The sequence below is a fragment of the Oryctolagus cuniculus genome, chromosome 10, assembly GCF_964237555.1.
Source record: "Oryctolagus cuniculus chromosome 10, mOryCun1.1, whole genome shotgun sequence".
In the NCBI taxonomy this organism is placed as follows: Eukaryota; Metazoa; Chordata; class Mammalia; order Lagomorpha; family Leporidae; genus Oryctolagus; species Oryctolagus cuniculus.
Window position 1 is genome coordinate 87,268,448 of NC_091441.1, and position 16,099 is coordinate 87,284,546.

Consider the following 16,099-nt stretch of genomic DNA (forward strand, 5'->3'; position numbering starts at 1 on the left):
CAGTTGTGTTTTCTCAATGATTTTCATGTGCACAGATCCCCATGAGGCTAGTCCCCTCACCCCCATCTTCATTGTTCTGGATCTCTCTTGTCAATTCTCTCTAGGTTATCTGTGGCATCAAGTTTAGTTAACAGGATTTATTTGATGTAGTGGGTCAGTGAGACTACAAGCCAGGATGTCCTAGTTTAAAAAAGAATAAGTACAAACAGCCAACAAATGCAGGGTTAAAACATTCAAGCCCTATCGGAAAGAAATACCCACGAGGTGAGCCTTTGGCTTAGTGGTTAAGATGTCTGCATCTCACATCGGAATGTCAGTTTTCAATGATAAGCTGTGACTCCTGACTCCAACTCTCTACAAATAAAGAGGGCGTGGTGATGGCAGGTTACAGCCAGGGGGTGGTAGCAACGACTCCAGTGACTGGGTTACTACCAACCAGGAGGGAGACCTCCTGAGTTGGGTTTCTGGCTTCCATCTTCAGCTGCTAACCTGACCCAGGGCCACCGCATGCATTTGGGGAGTGAAACAAAAGATGGAAACGTTCTCTCTTCTCTGTCCCTTAAATGACTAGAAATTTAAAAAGAACATGAAAACAATGATGACAAAATAGACCAGAAGAAAAAAATGAATTATGATAGCTAAAGAAGAAAGAGAAGCTGTGTGGTTTGCACTCTTATGCCCTCATGGTAGGATGATAATCACCATAGAAAATGACTTTGCAGAAAGCATTTTGGGAACAAGTATCTCATGCCTGCGATGTGTTCCTTGCTGAATTCCTACAGCCTTGTGAGAGCTCCAAATGTTTATTGATGAATGAAGAAATAATCTGTCTAGGTCTGTGTCCCAAGGAAGTAATCAGAAATAAAATGAAAAATTAATATCCAACCAGTTTCAATAACAAATCAGTGGTTCAACAAATCATAAGGCAGCCTTCAAATGTAATGTTATAGAGTCATTTCTGTAGTGGGCAAAATGGTCATCATATAAGGCAAAATTTATAAAAAAAAATCTGTACAAAAGTGTACCTATGCTGTTTCCTATTCTGGTAAGAGAGCATATACGTGGCATCATTTATTCATTCAGCAAATATTTATTAAGTGTCTTCTCTGTCAAGCACTGTGCTAAGTATGCAAAATAAACAAACACACACACACTCCCTGCATTCACAGAGCTCACAGAACATTAGAGGATTCTGTTATTAAACAACACACCGAGATCAAAAATTGCATATCCACTTATTGCTAGAACACAAAATGAAACAGTATGCAAAAGAGAGTTTAATGCTGCAACCCCATTTAGATTGGGAGATCAAGTGACATATTCTTGGGAAAAGTAGCTTTTAAGCTAAGTCCAGGAAAGGCAGCAGAGTGAAGGCTCAGATGGGAAGAACTAAGGGAATCCACAGATGAAAGAGGACTGAAGTGACATAATCAGGAGGCCCATAACACTGGAGCAGACGAGCCATAGTGAGCCACCCACATTGCACACGGATTGTGGTAGCACAGGGGCTGTAGAAGGGTTTAGGGTAAGGGCTTAGTGCAATGTAGCTAACATTCATGGGAGATCACTCTGACTGCAGGTGCAGAATGGATGGAGATGAAGTCTGTATAAGAATAATGATGAGCAATGCAGGAGCTACAGCTTATGGGCCCATGAGGGGCTCCTGTGAGCAAGCCTAGCATTCTACCCATGCTGTGTAAGCCAGGCTCTCTACTGGGGGTGCCTGAGACTCAGATACCCACACACCTTGAGCAGGGGATGGCATTTCCCACATCCTTATCCTTTGCGTTTCCAGTCTCTCTTGAGTTTGACAGGGTGGTGCTCTACTCATTCCTGTTCTTTTTAAAGATTTATTTGTGATTTATTTGAAAGGCAAAGTTAGAGAGAGAGGAGAGGCACCACCTCCCAAGCCCTGCTGCTGGCATGTCATTTAAAGTCAGGAATTGGTTCAAGCCAAATGAGGCCCCATCTCAAAAATCTAGAACTGTACTTTCCAACAACTAGAGATTCAAATGATGCATTGAAATATTACTGATTGCCCTGGAATTGTTTGTGGTTATAGCAAATACATCAAGGAAAGTTCTCACCAACTTGATTTCATGTTAATTCCAAGTGATTCCTTATAGCGCTCTGTGAAGACCCGTGGCAACTTTCTGAGCATCTGTCTTGCATTTTACTAACAAGATAATTAACACTTTTTGTCACTCTGGCAGCATTGGAGGGGAGGGAAGGGGGATGTGACAGCCAATGCTGCCTTAGGTTAACCCTGCATTCACTTGATCTGGGAAAGAAGGAGAGTGTTTAGCATTGTAAAGGTGGGTGTGTCCTCACTGGCATCTCTGATTCTGTCCACAGCTGGGGCACCCAGGGGGACTTCTCTACAACCCACGCACTGCCCGCTGTGAAGGTTAAGCTGTTCACGGAGAGCACAGGTGTCTTGGCCTTGGAAGACAAGGAGCTTGGGCGGGTAAGTTTCCTCATCACCAGGAGCATCTAATAGAACTACAGAGAACAGGTTTCCTGGCTGGGTACCAGGGCATGGATCACCATGCTGCAAGAGGCAGCAAGTACCAAGTACTGAGAAACCCAGCTTTGGAGTTTAAATCCATGATCTGCTTTATTTTCAGCTGGGTGACTTTGCACAAGTCCTCCAACCTCTATGAGATACAGGCTCTCCTCCATAAACTTGGGCTAACAAGAGTGGGCATGGCAGAAGATACAACAGGGCTTCTCAACACCATCAGACCCAAACACACTTTATAGCAAAGATGTGTAATGCCCTTTACCGTATCAAGGTAAATTCTTAGATAATATTACTAGTTAAAATTGCTACCCACCTAAACAATGTGAAAAATCAATGCAGTGATATTAAAGAGCAATAAAAAGAAATTTATTAGTAAAAAAATTCAAAATGCAAATAATAACTCAAAGGCCTTAAGAAGTGATGGTCTGGTTACTGCCACACAAGGTGTCACCATGAAGGTGATGGCCACAAGATCCACAGCAGAGGTGGGCTGTGTTGGGGACTCCCAAGCCTGATTATCAGTAAGCTGATTGACTAAAATGGGAAGCAACTCATAAAGATGCCTTGGTTTCCCTGGAAACATACACTTTAAGATTTTCTGCTTCCATTGATATCCAATGGGAATAATCAAAGGTAAGATAGGGTGTGGGGGGGGGGGTATCTCATTCATTATGTGATGATTAGCCTGGCTGACACCTACCCATTCACTGCCAACAGAGACCAGCACCATTTACTTTGTCAATCATAATGTCCTCAAAATTAGTAAAACACCCCTGAGGGGTGGTACCAACCCCCTTAAGTACCCCTGAGATAACAAGTAGCCAGTAGTATTTGCAGAAGGTGCATTTATTACTTGGCTTGCTTCACTTGCTTCCATGACCCAATGCTGCTGTTAGTATCTTCACCCAAGCAGGGCTTGCAGAGACGTGTGTGATGGGATCCTGTGTCACACCCTCCTCATCCCCACGCCCAGCATTGCTGACATATTTTAGTCCCTCAAGATTCTTCCCCTTCTCAGGGGGCTTTCTCTCTGCCTGGAAGACTGTCCCCACCTCCCAGCTCTTCAGAAGACATCTATGCCTTCTCTGCCTGGAAGCCTTCCTGACTGCCCCTCCTGCTTCCTTCACTGTCTCAGCCCCTGTGCACCTGCTCCAGTGAACTCATCACCATTGAGAGAAGGAGAGGGAGGATTGACAGAAATCTCAGCACTGGGCTGTAAAAGCTCTCTCGGAAGCTTTAACTCTACTCATGCTCTCTACTCTGTGTTCAGAACCCAGCACACAGACTTCCAATGAATTCTCAAGGCATTACCCTCTCTGAGCCTCTGATTTGTTGTCTTAGAGAATAATGAGATCCCATCCCGAAATCCCCAGCACATACCCCTAGCACTACCAGCAAGAGCCGACTCTCTGGGCTGTTCTTCCTCCTCCTGTTCGCACTTCCCCAATCTGGTTGTCCTCTATAGAACTGACCAGAATTGTGCTACTAGGACATGGACCACAAGTGACAGTAAGGTGAGGATCAAATAAGGCTACTGGCAGAAACGGTGCCCCTCTCCAGAAGGGGGCAGCTGGATGATACAGAAGGATTAGCTGTTTCCTTTGTGAAATAATAGGCATTGCTGCCTATTCTTATGGGACAGACTCTGTCTCTATCATTCTCTCTCTCCCTCTCCCTCTCCCTCCCTCCCCCTCTCCCTCTCCCTCTCCCTCTCCCTCTCCCTCCCTCTCCCTCCCTCTCCCTCTCCCTCTCCCTCCCTCCCCCTCTCCCTCTCCCTCTCCCTCCCTCCCTCCCCCTCTCCCTCTCCCACTCCCACTCCCTCTCCCTCCTTCTCTCTCTCTCTCTCTCTCTCTCTTCCGCTTCTACTTCCACTTCCACTTCCACTTCCACTCTCTCCTTCTCCCTCCCTCTGTCTCTCTCTCTTACACACACACACACACACACACACACACACACACGCAGTGGGTGGGGTACCCTTCTTTTCATTCTTCATCATATTTTTTTCCACAAAGGCAGTTATCAAGACTTGTGAGAGTGTCTATCCTAGTGTTGCTAGAGAGAAATGTTTACAGCCCCGGTCCAAGGGTGCTTAGCCTGGGTCTCTGAGTGGATCTCTTGGAAATCATTTACAAATATGGGGTAAGCAGGGGTGTGTGTGTGTGTGTATATATATAGTTTTCTGGACTGGCTGGTGCAAAGAATTCACCAGCTTCTCAAAGCTGTTTCCACTCGGAAAAAAATTTAAAACCACAGGACTTTTCAATCCTTTTGTTTTGTGGATAAGAAAGCTGATGACCCTGGAAGACAGGAAACTTCCCCAGAGCCACCGTCCAGCTAGTCTGGGATCTGCGTCTCATGCCCTTACTGCTGGCCAGTGCTAAGGGCTTTGCATTGAGCCCTCATCAGCACTCCACAGGAACAGTATTGAGACAGGCACAGCAATTCTCTCTCCCATACAGAGGAGTGCACAAAAGCCCAGAGAGGTTGAGCAGTTTGCTGGGAAGGATATCAAGTCTTCTCCAAGGCTGTTCTTACTGTACCACATTATTCCTACATGAAAATCAAGCCCTTGGCTGTGCTGTAGTGGTAAAAGCACCAGCTCGCCACGCCCACATTTCTTCATGATTCAGTACTAGTTTACTCTTTTGTTCCAAGGAAACTCTGCACCCAGGGCACTGGGACTGGCTTACCTGGCCCTCGTGCAGGCAGAGTGCCCTCTGCTCGTAGCACCCCCATGGGCGGCATCTGACCAACCCTGTAGATCTGTCTTTCTGAAAGTGAGGCCTTTCCTTGGACCCCATAGCCTCATTCTTCCCAAGCTTAGCAAAGCCACTTGCAGAATCCTGGTGTTAAATTCATTTCTTCAGTGACTTTTAGTTTGTCTCCTTTGGGTTATATTTCATTTTTATTTGAAAAATAATTCATGCACACTGCAAAACTAATTAAAATGGATACATAATAGAAACAGACGATCTCTTTCATCTTTCCCTAGTATCCTTTCCCAGAGAAAATATTGTTGTCAATGTATGGCCCATCCTTCCCAAAATATGTATATGTAACCATAACATATATAAAAATTTTTGTATATCTCCCTCTTTTTTGAAGTGCATGATTGAAAGTTACTTGTATACATATTGCTCTGTGCATTGCTTGAAATATCAGAATATTCCCGCCCTGCCCACCCCTCCTGCCAGCAGTACAGTATATTATCAAACTTAGATTCCAGGAATATGATTGTGGGTCCACTGTGCCCAGTCATTTGTGCTGTACACAGAGCCAACAGGGATCATGACAAGTGGAAACTCTTAATCTCACTAAGTTTATGGAGCACAAACATAAAAGCAAGGATTATGGTGCATAGTGGTTAAGTGTTCCACAGGAGAAAGCATAGCTGGGAAGAATGCACTTAGCACAACCCCGTCTGCAGGACAAGGATGCCTTCCGGGGGGAGGCACAGCAGTCAGGAGGCAGACAGAGACTACATGCCAGAGATCAGCTGAACAAAAGCCCAGGATAAAGCCATCCCAGCAATCCTGGCCTGTTGCTGCCTGCTGCAGGGGGTGGTTGTGGCCGCCACATCAGCATCCCCACATCAAAGCACAGCACACATGGGCCTCAGCTGAGATGACAGAGTGCCTGATGAGCAGCCGGGAACGTCCAGATGAGGTGTCTCGTCTGCCCAGGCGTCCGGGCCGCCAGAAGGACCCTCATCACTCAGCTGGGCTGACTCACGTAAGGAGTCGCTGGCCCATCAAGGGCATGGCAGGGTGCAGATGAAGAGGGGAGGGAGCTGCCGTGACCTCACCCCTCCCTCCACCCCGGAGAAAAGGTCTCCCCAGGGAGTGACAACAGGGAAGGGGGAGAAGTCTTCGTGGAACAGCCAGTAATTTGAGCTGTGGCCATTTGTGAAGCGGATGGACACCACATTGCTCTGGGAAATGCGCCCAGAACCCATATGGCAGGAGGCCTGCTAAGGAGCTCGGGTGCCCAGAATGCTCATCTTGCTTTGGGCAGGAGTACAAGGGAGCCCAGAGCCTTTTCTGTGGTGATGCTGGCCCTGGATGAGGTTTTACTCACCAATCCTTCCCAGCCCCTCATACTCACCCCAGACTGACTCGGGGCACAGGGGAGGCCTCATGGGAGTTGGTAGCTCCCTCCTCTCCATCTCCCAAAGGGTCCGACTTCAGGCTTTGGAATGTGACTCAGGATGACATAGACAAACAGCTAAAGGAGGGAGAGATATCCACCCCCTGGATGCCCCTGGTTCTTCATTTACTGCCAGCATTTGTCCTGGGACATGACATAGCTGAGCCATACTGGTTAAGTGATTTTGTACATTTTGGATCTAGTTTTAACTAAATTAACTCTCACACGGTGAACAAATGACCTGAGAAAATCACTGCCAAAGAGCTCTGATTGGAAGGTGATACTCGTCGTGCGTGTCAGGCAAACCATGAACTGTGGAGCTGACCCCTCGCCTGCCAGCAGGAGCGCTGTCCCCCGTGTCACGAGATAAAAACAAAGGCAGTGAAATCACACAGGACGAGACATCTGTCAAGACATTGCAAGATTCTTTGGAAAGCTACCTGAGCTATGGGTTTGCATCCCATATCATTAACAAGGCCCCTTGCCCTAATTATATATGGCACAAAGTTGTAGCTAGTCGTAGTACAGACACCACAATTAGCAAGATAAAGTTATACCTCTGTATCATGGGGGATTCATTCCAGGATGCCCTACAAGTGCCAAAATAGGCAGATGCTCGGATCCTTTATATAAAATGGTATTGTATCTGCATGCAGCCTACACACATCCTCCCATACGCTTTTAATCACACCTACGTTACTTATGATGTGAGTAGCAAATACAGTGCAAACGCTATCTGAATCACTGCTAAACTGTGTTGTTTAGGGCATTGATGACCAACAACAGTTGCTCATGTTCAGTACAGATGCAGTGGCCTTTTACTGAGTATTTTCTATCTGTAGTTGCTTGGGTTTGGGGATACAGAAGTACAGATAGAGAGTGTCAGATGTATTTGCCCATAAAGTTTGTTTTATCTTGAGCCCCTTTTAAAGCATCTATGGTTTTGTATATTTGATGATATATATAATAGGGTAATGCAATAATACAAAGCAAACGTATGTAATATAAAATATTGGCCTACAGATGCTGGGCTAATGGCTCAAAAATGTTTTATGAAAGGAGGGCATGATCAAAACACTTTGGCAGCCTCTAGTCTGAAAGAAATCAGGCCTCCCTCTGAATCATGGCATGAGACATTGGGAAAGATGAGAATTTGGAGTGTGGCAAGAACATATGTATAGGTTTGATTTCTCTGGGAAGAGGGTACAATATGAAAGAAAAGAGTCAGGTACGGAGTCTGAAGGGATGAAAAATAAGCATAAATTAGGCTTGCCCAAGTGAGCTGAGCTTTTTCTGCCAGTCTCTTACTCCTCCCAGAGTTCATTACCCAAAAAGCTTTATGCATCTGTCCTCCGAGACCAGGCCGAGCTTGCAAGGCTGTCATAAAGCTGCCACAGGGAGTCAGGCAAACAGCAAGAGCCTGCTCCTGGCTCTCTTGAGCCTATCCTGGCTCCCTCCAGAGGAGAGAGGAGCCTGCCTGCCCGCCCCAAAGGAAATAGGTGCTCTGGAAATGTTCAAGGCAACACACTGCAAACCAGGGCATGCTGCCACCACAGAAGCCAATCTTACCAAGTCCAGTTTTGGTCATACCTGTATTTAGTGTGCATTCTCTTAGTTTAGGGGATTTTCCAAAACTTCACTCCTCCCTGAGTACATGTTCCCCAGATCCCAGATTTCATGTGGGCTCCCAATAACTCACTGCGCAATGCAAAGTGGGTTTTCTGAGTTCTTCCCCTGTTGCTTTACCTCCGGGGTCTGTGACGATGAGAACTGAGGCATAAGACCCAAATCAGAGAGCCACATGCCAGCACACTGGTGAGAGGCATTGCCTTCTTCATGCCACGTGTGCCTCCCTCCATGGCAGGGCAGAGCTGAGTGTTGTGGGAAAAGATTTCCAGCCCAAGTGAAAGCAGGCTTAGGGAGAATGCTAAAGAAGTCCCTTCCCTTGTATGAATCTCACATTTCTCACTTATCTATTAGCTGGTTCCTTCTACAGCCACTCTGCTCCTCAGTGTCAGGGTGAATCACTGGAGCCATGCCCATGTGGGTGTCCTGTTTTCTTGCTAAGATGGATGTCCTTTGTCCCTACAGGTGATCCTCCATCCCACGCCGAACAGCCCCAAGCAGTCAGAGTGGCACAAAATGACCGTCTCCAAAAACTGCCCCGATCAAGATCTCAAAATCAAACTTGCCGTCCGAATGGATAAGCCGCAAAACATGAAACATTCTGGGTGAGTGTTGCTTCGCCAGCAGCCAGCGCAGGACACAGGTCCATGCACTTCTCAGAACAAAGCTGATCTCCAGAGTTAGGTGGGAGGAGATACGAAGGGTCTGAGAGAGGCTACTGAAATAGTTGATGTTTCTGTTTACCGTAAGCTTCCTGGGCGCTTAGGGTCACCTTCTGTGCCTTTTTGCTGTCAGGAAAGAGTCATTTCTCTTCCCTTTCCTTCTTATACTAAATTCCACTAACATTCAGAATGTTCCTGGAAGCAGGCTAGGAGATGCTGGTTTGGTGAGATTTTGTGGGTTCCCTGTGCCTGGTCGAAGACAGGCAGATGAATCTGACTTTATGAATTCATCACTTGTACCTTCATCACCAACCACACCCTTGAAGTGGGAGCACTGGAGCCAGGCTCCAGGCCACCTTCAAGCCATGGATTCATGTTGAATCAATTTCAGTGTGTAAGTCTGACATTTAAATTAATGACCAAAAAAACAGGAAACTTGTGATCATCTATATTTTTCTAAGTTTTGAAAGGAATGACCAGTTCAGCAAGGTCAAGAAGGACGAGAAGAGGAGGTAAAATATAGCTTTATTGTACAGACCAGGACAATAGTGATGTACAGAAAATATTTATGGAGGATAGGCTGAACCATGGCCTATTGAATGAAGTCACCTGGAGCTCACTGTCTCTGCAAATGTGATCATTTGAGAGGGGTGGGCCATGTCACTCCGAATGGCAGATCATTTAACCAACTGAAGGAAATGCATCATTACTCAAATATTCTGCAGGTATCATTTGCCAACTGACTGTCATTCTGCTTAGCCCCTCTCATCAGTAGAAAGTACTCATTAACTCTTGTGTTTGTTTTCCATCAGTATAATAAAACACCTGAGGCAGCCTCACTTTCTAGACAGAAGAGGTTTGTTAAACTCACAGCTTGGGTGGCTGAAAGGCCAAACAGCATGCACAGGTTCCTGCTAGGGAGCCCATGGCAAATGGCAGTAGTACATGCAGGAGGAAGAAGCCACAGCTACTGACAGACCAGAGAGAGAGATTGAGTAGGGCCCGGCTCAGGCTTTGATAACAATCCTCTCACAGGATTTTCTTATGAGGGTCCCAAGAGAAAAAACTTAATCCATGTCAACGGCATGTACCCAGTGGACCTAAGGAGCTCCCACTAGACTCTGTTTCCCAAAGGTCCCTGCTGTGTCCCAATGCCACCAGCCTGAGAATCAAGTGTCCAGCACCTGAACCACAGCAGACAAACAGCATTGAAACCATAGCAACTCTCTTTTTGTGGGTGTGTTTATAGGAGGGCTCAATGTGGTGAAGCTGCCATGAAAACTGAGGATTGATTGTTCTAGAGGCTGTAGGAATTCAGAAATGTACTTTTAGAATCTAGCTATTGACTAAGCCAAGTTTAAACAGAAGCCCCTGAGAAGTCCAGGAGGGTATGAATAGGACAGGAAGTGAGCATCCCAGTGAATGAGCAGACTGCAGTAGCCCGCAGCCAAGAAGAAAAGAACAAGGCCCCAGCCAAGCATCTCCAAGTTTTAGGAGCAAAGGGAGCTTCAGGTTCCAGGAATAGATCAATCCTTACCATCCAGGCTCCCAGAGAGGTTCAGAAAGTGGGGGGCTTCCCAGTGAGCGGAAGTGTCTCAAGCTGGGCACCAGTTCTGAAGTCAAGCTCTGATCTGGCCTTGGGGAAATTGCATTGCATTGTCTTGAGGCCATATGAGTTTCAGAGCCCGAGATGGGACCATGCAGAGCTCTCTGCCTGTGGGCATAAGAAGGCTGTGGGAGTGTGAACCAGGCTCTCTGTACTCACTGCATGCTTGTTCAGTTGTCCATGATGAAACCCCAGCACTTTACCTCAATTACATTGGCGTCTCATGAAGTGTTGACGAGTTCAGCCATTCTTTCTTCTCCCTGTACCCCTCCCATATATTATAAACATACTAATGGAGTTTTTCCCTAACATCTCTCCTCCCTCGATGGTAAACATCCCAGTTTGAAATCAAAGGAACAAGGAATTCTGTTATGTTCCTGGGGTACGCAAGGACATACCCTGCATGTTAGCAAAATACTGGCTCATAATGACTTTCCAAAGGAGCCAGAGTGTGGGTGAGCAGGAAGCAGGAGAGAAGAGGGGAGGAGAAGGCAGAGAAAAAAAGAGCAAGATGGGAAGAGACCAAGAATATGAATCCATACATCTGTCCTCCAGCCTGCTTTATTTATTTATTTGGACTTCCTTAAAGGAATCAGAACCTCAGTCCACGTCCCATGACCCTTTAAAGCACTAAACCAAGAGTTCTATAAATGCCCTCTTCTCTGTTCCCTGCAGCAGCCCCTTACAATTGGACAAAGTCCCCTTTTCCACATTCTCCTCATTCATTCTTTTGGAAACTGAACTGGCTGATTTGGACTCAGGAATTTTCAAAGGATTCATTTGTAAAATAATTAACCTGTCCAGGCTGCTTCCACTGGACAGACAGAAGAAATACGTAGCTCTTCTCACTTCTGAAGGGTTCCCTAGATATTTCAAATCACTAGGCTTGCCTTTTAAAATTACCCCTGCCAGGCATTATACTAGGAGATCCTAAAAATAGCTCTGGAAAGTGGACAATGGACGCTTTCCTAGTAACATCAGACCCAGTGTGGCCTGAATCATAGGTCAACAACCTTACCTGCATAAAGGACAACAGAGGGGAAAATGTAAGTGTGTAGAGCCTACGTTTTATTCATGAAACTTAAAATAGCCTTATTGTATGGAAAAGGAGGATAGAAGTAGGAGTGCCACCATCACAGCTTGGAGGACTGGGGGTGTTGAAATCTGAAGAAGTCTACTGAGGTTATCTGTTGTGACCACATTAACTCGAGAAAGGATGTCAGATCCAAGTAACTGACTTGACTGAACTGAAAAATGTCAGTGGAAAAAAAAATCAGCCCTGCTCCTTTGCCCTAAGACATAAGTATCTGAGCCTGTTTGAGAATTAGCAGCTCCTAGGTAGCTTTGTAATTTTTCATCTTTGACGACCATGTGGAGTTTTCAAGTTGAGGAAGTGCACTTGCATCCAAATTTTCCTTCCATCATTGAAACGGTCCCCACAGGGGTTAGCTGTTACCATTTTCCTGTCTCAAGAAGTAACCCCTCCCTTCACACAGCAGCTCAGGCCGAGAGCCTTGGAGTCCTGTCTGATGCTTCTCTTTCTCTTCTTCATCTCCTTCATCATCAAATTCATTTGATTCTACCTTCAAGATAAATCTGGAATTCAGCGCCTCATCCCTACCTCCACCTGGCCAAGCCTACATCAGTCTTGCTGTCACTTGTTGCCCTGGCCTCATCCCTGTTCTGTTCTTGCCTCCCTGTAGCCTGTCTCCTACCCTGAAACTATGGTGTTTTTGTTTTTTGGTTTTTTTTTTGTTTTGTTTTTTGTTTTTTTTAACACCAGCCAGATCTTGCCAGTTGCGTGCTGGAAAACCCACAGTGCTTTCCTGTCTCATTCAGAGTCAAGGCCAGTGTTGTTTCCATGGCTACAAGGCCCTATCTGTTTGACCTGGGCACTGTTCCAGCCTCAGTGGCCTCCTTGTTTTCCAAGAATCCAAGCACTACGCTTCCATCTGATGAGGGTGCTGTCTGTCCTCTGCCTCAGAAGTGCCCTCCGCCAGATCTGGAGATGTCCATAGGCTCACCTTGACCTTGGCCTGTCTGTGTACCTCAAAGCACTGGTCAGTTAGCTCAGCTTAGCCACACAGCAGTGTTTATAGAAGGACCTTCAAAAATTTCATGGAAAATTTGAGTTATGAAAAAACAATGCGTAGATTTCAGATAAATTTGATACAAATAAACGTGTAGTTTAATTCCATTGCTGCATGAAACTTTTGAAAGGCTCACACATATTTCAGAAACATCATGTTGTATATATCTATGGTATATACAGAAAGTCCTGCCTTGATGATCCCTTGTGATGTACCCCACACCTGGGTGGCACAAGAACACCTCCTTCTCCCTAAGGCCAGGCCTCCCTCTCCAGCTGGACCCGAGCAGCACCAACTCTGGTGACGTGTGGCCCCAGGTTCCCTTGAACTGAAACCTTAGCCAGTCCTTGGTTTCCATGTCACTCCTGAAAGGTTCCCAGGTCCAAGTTCTGGTGCTAAAGGAACCAGAGCATGAGTTAGTAAGACGGAGGGGGGAAGAGAGCAGAGACCAAAGGAAGAAAGATGGAAGAACACAAATATGAGTGAAAGTGTGAGTCCCCATCCTACTTGATATTTGGGACTTGCTTCAAAGAATCAGAACCTCAGCCCATGCCCCAGGCCATTCAGGAAAACGTCTTTTGTCCTGCACTAACTGCTCCTGCCCAGGCATCCTGGAGGAGACATAATAAAGTTTGCTCCATGGAAGTTATCGCTCACGTACCATGTGCAAGCACAGAGCTAAGCACAGTAGATATGTAACCTACAGAGCTGTGCTACAAATGCCTATCAAATGCACAAGCAGCACATGAGGGAAGGTGGTCTCACTTTTTTATATGCAAATGGAGAGTGACAAGCATGGGTATAGCAGCGGCCCTGCCAACTCATCACAGGCTAGAGGGACTCTAAGTGGCCAAGGGTCCACCATGACTCAGCAGTTTGGGGGATCTCTAGGACTTGAGTGTGACGCCCTCATTTTCATTCTTTGTTCCTCACTCTGGCCTCTATGTACCTAAGCTGCCCCCAGAAGATGACAGAGATGCTAGTTACTTGCCAGCATCAGATTTGCTGAAATGTTCCAATGATGCAAAATAGAACCTGGAGCACCCAAACCAGGCATGTGTACCTCACTTCGTTTCCCAGCTAAAGCTGGGTGTACATGCAAATAAAGTATCCAAAAATGAACTCTTGACAAAGTTAACAATGGTATACTCTTTGAACAAGGACATTATTTCTGCTGCTACTAACAGTATAATGACACCAACAACAAGCCCCAACATTTATCAATCCCTTCTGATGCTCCAGTTACTGTGCTAAACACTTGACACGTGTTCCCTGCCTGAGTCTTACCGCAACCTTGTGAAGTTGGTATGATGTTAGCCCCATTTGACCTGTGACGGAACCAAGTCGCAGGGCAGCTAAGCCACAGGATCATTAAGGACCCAGCCAGAATTCCCACATCAGTATTTCCCCTCCTCGTCTGAGGGGGAGCCCCTGGGCTACTCAGCTGCTCCTTACTAGAATGCTAATTTATCCACTGGTAAATCCAAATCGCCACATGCCGGCAGCCTGAAGAGAGTTGAAGGCCAAGCATGCCCCCACGGCTAGATCTGTCTAGTGCGAGCAGCTGCGAGGGGAATGCCACCTGGGCGTCTGCAGCAGCAGAACGCCCATCTGCTGCAGGTGCTGTGCATTCTGTGTAGCGAGCGTGCTGCAGCTCCAGAGATGAGAGGCAGAAGCAGTCCATCGCAGCCCTCCGTTTGCATTGGTTTTGACACCTTCTGGCATGTGCCAAGTTAGCAATAAATTCGGAGGAAAACCTCAGAGGGAAAGTCCCACCCTCACACAAACCAAGTGATACTTTCCAAAGGAGAATTGTCAGCTTTTCTCTGATCCCACCAGCTTTCCCTTTCAGAAGCCTTGAACGAGAAAGTCCCTCTGTTCAATTATAGAAGAGCAAGGCGTGTTCCTGTTTGAGTAAAGAAACCCGAGCTTGCCATCTAGCTCGCAAGAGAAAAGAGCACGGGAGAGGGGGTGCTGTAGAATCCCACTCTGGAGTTTCAACTCTGCATCTGTCATTTGCCAGCTATGGAGCCCTGAGAAAGCTAATGGGCTTTCTCAACCTCTGCTTTTTTGGCTGTAACATAGGAATAAGAGTGTTATGATAGAGCTAATGGTGTTTGCTTTCTGCCAGGTATTGTTCAAAGCACTTGCTATTTCTACTTTAATCCTCACATTGCCTCAAATAGGTACCATTTATATTTTCTTTATTGTAGAGGTGAGAAAGCTGAGGTCAAGATCAGTACAATATTGCTCAAGAATAGCACAGGGAGCCAGGCAACCTGGCTCCAGATTCAAGTTCTCATGCCTTTAGGAGGATGTAATAAATTGATGCAAAGTGCCTGACACAGTACAGAAAACTAGTGAAACTTCCCTAAGCAGGGATGGCACCGAAGGAAAAGAGGATGACTCAAAATGATTTGCCTTCTGTGAGTTGTACCAAGCTCCTTTTCCTGTTTCTGTTCCAATCAGTTGAAATTAGGTACAGTTAGGTACACGGAGCTGTATTCTCTGTTTCAGATCTCCGTACATTGTTGCAGGGTAAAGGGAGAGAGGTAGAAGCTGGCCTTTTTGATTCCAGAAGCTGTTACAGCCTTGCCAATTCATACTAAAAATAGAAAACGTTTTGCCACTTTTCAGAACTTGATCTTTTATGTCCTGTACTTCCCTAAATACATAAGTCCCAGGAGATGTATTTTTACATACTTAGGTATTATTTACTGCTAATAATGATGCATTTTCCTCGGAACATTGAGACATTTTATAAGGATGACGTTTATTGTTAAATCTACTTCCTGCCATGCATCATGCTTTCACTTCATACACACTATCTCATTTAATCCTCATGGCAGTTCCGGGAGCCCTGGTTTTGAGAGCACCAAGTGTTTATGCGCTGTGTGCAGCGTTTCAGAGCAACTGGCACGGGGAGAAGTGGAAGGCTGTAAGTCAGCTCTCTGTATCCATAGATTCTATACCCTTGGATTCAGCAACCACAAACATGTACTGTGTAGTCAGGCCTGTGATTGCTGCTGCGGTACTGAGCACCTACAGACTTTTCTCTTGTCATTTCTCTCGTCATTTCCCCCTGCAACACAACAAAACAATGAATAACATAGCATTTACATTGTATTTGGTATTGCTAGCCATCTAGAGATGATATAAAGTATTCAGGAAGATGGACATAAGTTATATGCCATTACTTCACCATTTTATTTCATTTTTATTGGAGACTCCACAAATTTTTGTGTCTTCAGTGGGTCCTGGAAACAAACCCCTATGACACCAAGGAATGCCAGTTGTCACATGCTTCAGAAGTCACTAACTCCATAGTCCTAGCTGATCCTACCTCTTCTGTCTATTGTGACATAAATATGTCAATCTGTTGTTTCAAAAAGTTTAAAGGCAGCGAGGTGGTCCCTGTAACAGACTGCTGACCCCCCAGACCCCC

The 16,099-nt window shown here is 45.9% G+C and overlaps 1 protein-coding gene across 26 annotated transcripts in view; it reads left to right on the forward strand.

The window, feature by feature from the left end:
• Positions 1-16,099, forward strand: part of CADPS (calcium dependent secretion activator) — a 519,152-nt gene that overhangs the window by 327,668 nt on the left and 175,385 nt on the right. For all 26 annotated transcript variants that reach the window (XM_070050647.1, XM_070050650.1, XM_051851510.2 and 23 more), the window contains exons 7-8: positions 2,356-2,467; positions 8,762-8,901. In XM_070050647.1, the coding sequence (XP_069906748.1) occupies positions 2,356-2,467; positions 8,762-8,901 (252 nt within the window). The remainder of the gene's footprint in view (positions 1-2,355; positions 2,468-8,761; positions 8,902-16,099) is intronic.